The sequence below is a fragment of the Aptenodytes forsteri genome, unplaced genomic scaffold (genome assembly GCF_000699145.1).
Source record: "Aptenodytes forsteri isolate BGI_AS27 unplaced genomic scaffold, ASM69914v1 Scaffold139, whole genome shotgun sequence".
NCBI lineage: Eukaryota > Metazoa > Chordata > Aves > Sphenisciformes > Spheniscidae > Aptenodytes > Aptenodytes forsteri.
The window spans coordinates 4,305,394-4,310,806 of NW_008794414.1; the positions used below are offsets into that span (position 1 = coordinate 4,305,394).

A 5,413-nucleotide genomic window follows, 5' to 3' on the forward strand; every position below is an offset into this window, starting at 1 on the left:
GTGCCAGTGCTTCACCACCCTCAGCCTAAAAAATTTCTTCCTTATATCTAGTCCAAATCTCCCCCCCTTTAGTTTAAAGCCATTCCCCCTTGTCCTGTCGCTACAGGCCCTGCAAAAAAGTTCACTGCCATCTTTTTTATAAGCCCCCTTTAAGTACTGAGAGGCTGCAATAAGGTCTCCCCGAAGCCTTCTCTTCTCTAGGAGAAGAATGTAATGTAATGAAGGAGAAAAGAGGAAACTTCTTAGAATCAGTTAAATTTTATTATAGTTTTAAGTTTGGTTAACCTCAAATGTAATTTTTAAACATCAAGCAAGTTTGAGAAGATCACTAATCAAAACAAGTGAGTTGGATTTAAGCCAAACTGGCCAAGAAATACATGAATATCAGTGGAACTTAAGGCTACTTCTGTTATTTGAAGTCTTTCCTAGGTGTCCTCCTGAGTAGTTCTGTATTCAAACAGATTTTATATTACCTGCATAGGAGAGCTTTCTGACTGTCTCACTGTAGGACTTCCTAATTATCCTTCCTATCAAGCATTTATTTAAAAAAAAAAAAAAAAAAGCAAGTCTGAAGCTTTCTAAAAGTTCATTTTCTTTATGCTACATGTGTGTCTGGGATTTCTGAGAAGTGCAGGAGCTTTAGGCCTTGAATTCCTTTATGTAGTATGAATTGTTGGTAGTTACCAATTATAGCTTATGATCTGGAATGTGACTCTGAGGAGCTTACTTTGTCTTTAAACCTTTTAGATGCTGTTGTCTTCAAAATCAAATAGAATATAAACAGTCATAACTAGCACTAAAAATGATACGGTTATTTTATCTTAGAGGATAAGAAAGCTGAGAGCTTACTGCTGTTACACCTTTTTCAGGATGCAGTGTTTCAAAATTTTGTTCCATCCTCTCTTGAAGGAAACTTTTTTTTTCCTTCTGACTTCATGAAGTCTCTCTTACACAGTTCTGTATATGGGACAAATGCCTGGTAGTCCATTACTTCAACTTTATATACCTTGTGCTTGCATTTACTATGATTGGCATACAATCTACAATCATAGCTTGTTTAGCCTGATCTTATAAATGTGTTTTGGATGGTTAGATAGGGTTTTGTTCTTGAATTTTGAGTTGGTTTTATATTAAACAAATGGGGCTTCGTGGTTTTTTTTATTTCTGTTGGTGTTAGCTGAAATCAGTATTGCCAGTCATAAACATCCTTTCTGTCTCAAGTATGAGTAACTAGCATGCAATTGAAGTCAGTGTATGAAACAATAGATTTTGTTTGAAATAAATTGAGTGGTTTTTAAGCTGAATGCAATATTGGAAGTGTAATTATCAAAATTATTTTTTCACTAACTTCTTCCTTGCTGTAGTCCCCATTAATTTTATGCTACTTTGTATAGGAAGAAAAATGACAAGCAAGAAAGTCAAACAGGCTGAAGTTTTGGTTGGTGTGCTTTTTTGGTTTTGTTTTCTTTGGTATTAGCCAGCCATAGCTCATCTAGGGCAGGCATCCACCAGCCCAGCAATACTTAGTCCTCACTTACTTGTCTGTCATTGGAAAATATGTGGCTTTTGGCTTTTTGTTACTTGCTTTTTTTTCTTCAGGACTTCAGTAATTTTGATTCCTTTTCTGCTGCAAAGATATGGGTGACTTACCTGGTTGGTCAGCTGTGAAGTTGACATGGCCATCCCTCATCAGTTGGGGTCAGTAGGAAGTAGGGAAAAGCATAGCGAGTGGAAGAGGGAGGCAGTAGAAGGGCACTTGCCTAAACAAATGTGACATAGGGGTAGAAATTGTTTCCCAGCAGCAGGATCTTAAAACAGTGCCAGCAGTAGGTCCCAAGACTTGCCAGGTGCTAAAAGGTGACAGTATTTGTTGTATGCTTTCTTAAATTTATTTTAATAATCTGTTCATGCTTTCTACTTCTCTTGCACATCTGTCAAAAGACCTCTAAATTTCTTGGACTGCGCCACAGGGTTTGTCAAGGTGGCTCTATCTACCCTTGTTTCATTTGCGTATTGTATCATGTACTAAAATTTCAATTATTCTTGAACATTAGTCTTACGGCCTTGCAGCTAATTTTTTTGCTAGAGGGAAATTTCACTTAGTATAACTTCCTTTTCTTTCGTTTTAGCTCCATGTGCTGTTAGGAATCTCCAGGACCTCGCTCGAATATATATCAGACGCACCCTTAGAAACTTCATAAATGAGGAGATGAAAGCCAAGGGTATTGCTCAAAAGGCTCCTCCGAAACGAAAACGCAGGAGATGTCGTAGACGCAGGATTAACACCTATGTGTTTGTTGGTAATCAGCTCATTCCTCAGCCTCTAGATAGCGAAGAAGATGAAAGAATGGAAGACGATAACAAAGATGAGGAGGATAAAGATCACAGTGAGGCCTTGAAGCCAGAAGAGCCTCCTCGAAATCTGTTGAGAGAGAAAATTATGAGTCTACCATTACCTGAATCTTTAAAAGCATACTTGACCTATTACAGAGAGAAATAACTTGTTTTAAGTAGAAATAATACCTACTGATAGTTCCTTTATTCTTGAAAATGTAGCATTTATTAAGTAGGTGGACAAATTATTACTAGTCTTTCATCAAGACTGAAGTACAGCGATAAATCGTAACTTGTTTCTATCTTGTCTTTGCTACAACGAAGACTTGCATTCAACAGTAGAATTCCTTTTTAAAAATCTATTTTTCTTTAAATTTTGAAAATGCTGTTTTAACTCTGATAGAAATATATATTCCATTATGCAGCACTAATCAATATTTTGCATGGTAAGTCTTTTTTGATCCCTAACAGATTTGTATTGATAAAAGGATGAGTGAAATTTTATATATGCTAAATAATTGTTAAACATGTGCATCTGACTTGATGAGCAATTTGTCTATATTTATTATTATTAGGGGAACATTTTAAACATCCAGACACTTATCCTCTAATGTCAGAATCAGACCCTTTTAAAGTTTATTTTACTATGGCTTTGTTGCAATCATTATTACTATGTTGGTATAGATGTATTCCAACAACACAAGTGCAATAAATATATACAGACACTGAATGAGCTGGCTTTAATGAAATATGAAAATACAAGTTCTGAAATGTCAGATGACCCTGCTACTTCTGCATTTATCTTTTGCCAAAAGATCTTGAGAAAAGTAACAGCTTCTCTCAAAGCCTTAAAGAAACATCATATTGAATAAGAAGCAAAGCGATGCTTACTTCAGCTCTGCTTATATTTAACTCCATTCTACACTTTCAGTATTTCTAACTAGAGGCACTTCCTCATTTGTGGGAAGTTTAGGACAGTACATTTTGTTTATTTCTACAGCTCAGAGCATCGAGTCAAAATGTTTGGTAATACGAGATTGTAATTTAAATATCAGTCATCTATATTTACTGCTTTTAAGTAGAGGTAGAATTTCAACAAAGTTTAGTTTGTATTGCTTATTGGGATAGCTATAACAGTAGAAGTTAGAACTTGTTCAGCAAATGCACTTTAGTAAGTGAATTTTATACTTAACATGCATCTCCAAGAAGGTAGACTTGTGCTAGCCTATATTTTGTTTCTGAGCATGGCTCTTAGCACAAAAATATGTATAAAATCATACGCATCTTTTGGAAACCTAAGAGTAGCCGTGCAGCTGTGGGGACCCACAATAGTGCTGATTTAAATCCTTCTATGATTTTTCCTCTTCTAGTTGTGAAGTTACTTGCGGTTCTCATTTTTAACTTTGTTTGCTTTTACCATCTTGATTTCTTCATTCTCTGTTGTAACATAACCATGAGGGAAAACACTGTTTATTAAGAACTTGGCATGATATGCATTAAAAGCTACAATCATTGGAAACATCTGCCTGTTGGACCCAGTGAAAAACATTCCTCTTGAAATATTCTGCATGATATATTTTATAATATTGGTAACATTTTTTTTGTGTAATAACAATAAAACAAAATAATCACATCTTTCTAAAACAGTAAATGTTCCTAGCTCAAGTATTTATAACCAGCCAATATGTGGTCTAACAATCCAATATTGACTTCAAAATATATAAGCATTTTGTTGCATCTGAAAAGGAAGATAATACATAATCCCATGACACTGACTCTTTATGGTGCATTTAATGCTTTAGTCCCTGTTTTCTAAGGTACATCATAGTAATGTTTAAGTGGAACTTCATGAAGGCCTGTTGTACCAGCATGTGGAGTTACTTTCCGCAATACATTTACAGTATAAGTAAACAAAACTATTTGAAATAAGCATTCTGACTTTATTTTAAAAGCAGGAAAAACTAATAAGAAATAGTTTTCCCAAATAATGATACTAATAAAGCATCTGTGATGCTTCAGCTATAAGAATTGAACATAATCTTGTTTTAAATGGATTATTTTAGATGGAGTTTAAATAATCTGAAGTTTGAGATGTTTTTTGTGTGTCCTTTTCTTGGAATCTACATCCATAAGCTCAAGAGTATGAGATTACTAAATATTACTTAAATACTTCAAGGACTTCATACAGGATGCTTTTGGAGAATAAATTTCTGCATTTTTTCACGCCTGTATACTTGGAAAAATGGACAGCGGATGACTTGTCATGATTCTTCAGTATGTAAGGGTTTTTTTGAGTCACTGAAAGAGAATGTTTCTTCTGTGTTTTGTATGTGGATTTATTTTCCACTCTTGAATTTATATTAACATAAATAATATTTACATAAATAAAAAGGTAGGAACGCAAAATGAATTAAAAATTTTTGCCACCTCAGTTGATGATGGGGACATTGTTGCAATAAAATGTTGTTGGTTTTTTTTGGTGGTTTCTGCTTGCTTGAATTTTTGTGTTTCTGTGCAAGTATTTTCAGTTATTTGGAAATTCAGATACCAGTTTGTTCATAGTTAGGTCAGTAACTTCTTAATAAAGGCTATTCCTGAATTTCAGAAATAGAGTAATACACCTTCTTGCTAAATTTTGAATTTTTGCAAAGGTCGGAAGATGAGATGTTATTCATGACACAGGAAAGCTATTTTGGGCCCAGCACTACTTTTGAAGTACTCACGTGGAGAGTTAGTTTCTTCTGGAGAGCCCAGAAGTTATGCTTGAGCTATATACTCAAGAAGGGTTTCATGGTTTTTGTTTCTAAATATTGAGATTGTTTTCACCCTCAACAGAGCAACTATCTAGGTCAAAATAAATAAGGAAAACTTTGAGGTAAGAATAGCAAGGGTGGTGAGCAGTTAGCGAGTGACACTTCCTATTGAAACTCCCTCTTGATGCAGCCTTATTTTGTTAGCAGTTAAGAGGCAAAATACAAGGTGGGTATGTTACCGTAAGTCGGCAAATTAAAAACTCTCTAAGACTCAATTTGGAGTTTTAGAAAGCAGGCATTCTTTATTACGGCACTGGACGCGCAGG

General features: G+C 34.9%; 1 protein-coding gene across 5 annotated transcripts in view; it reads left to right on the forward strand.

Moving 5' to 3' along the window:
• The window catches only part of PCMTD1 (protein-L-isoaspartate (D-aspartate) O-methyltransferase domain containing 1), a 48,498-nt gene extending 43,673 nt beyond the window's left edge, over nucleotides 1–4,825 (forward strand). For 4 of the 5 annotated variants that reach the window (XM_019474652.1, XM_019474653.1, XM_009289356.2 and 1 more), the window contains one exon: nucleotides 2,130–4,815. In XM_019474652.1, the coding sequence (XP_019330197.1) occupies nucleotides 2,130–2,500 (371 nt within the window). In that variant the 3' untranslated portion in view covers nucleotides 2,501–4,815. Of the gene's footprint in view, nucleotides 1–2,129 lie in introns of all 5 variants that reach the window. The other variant, XM_009289354.2, reaches the window with a different exon arrangement.
• The last annotated feature ends 588 nt before the right edge of the window (nucleotides 4,826–5,413 follow it).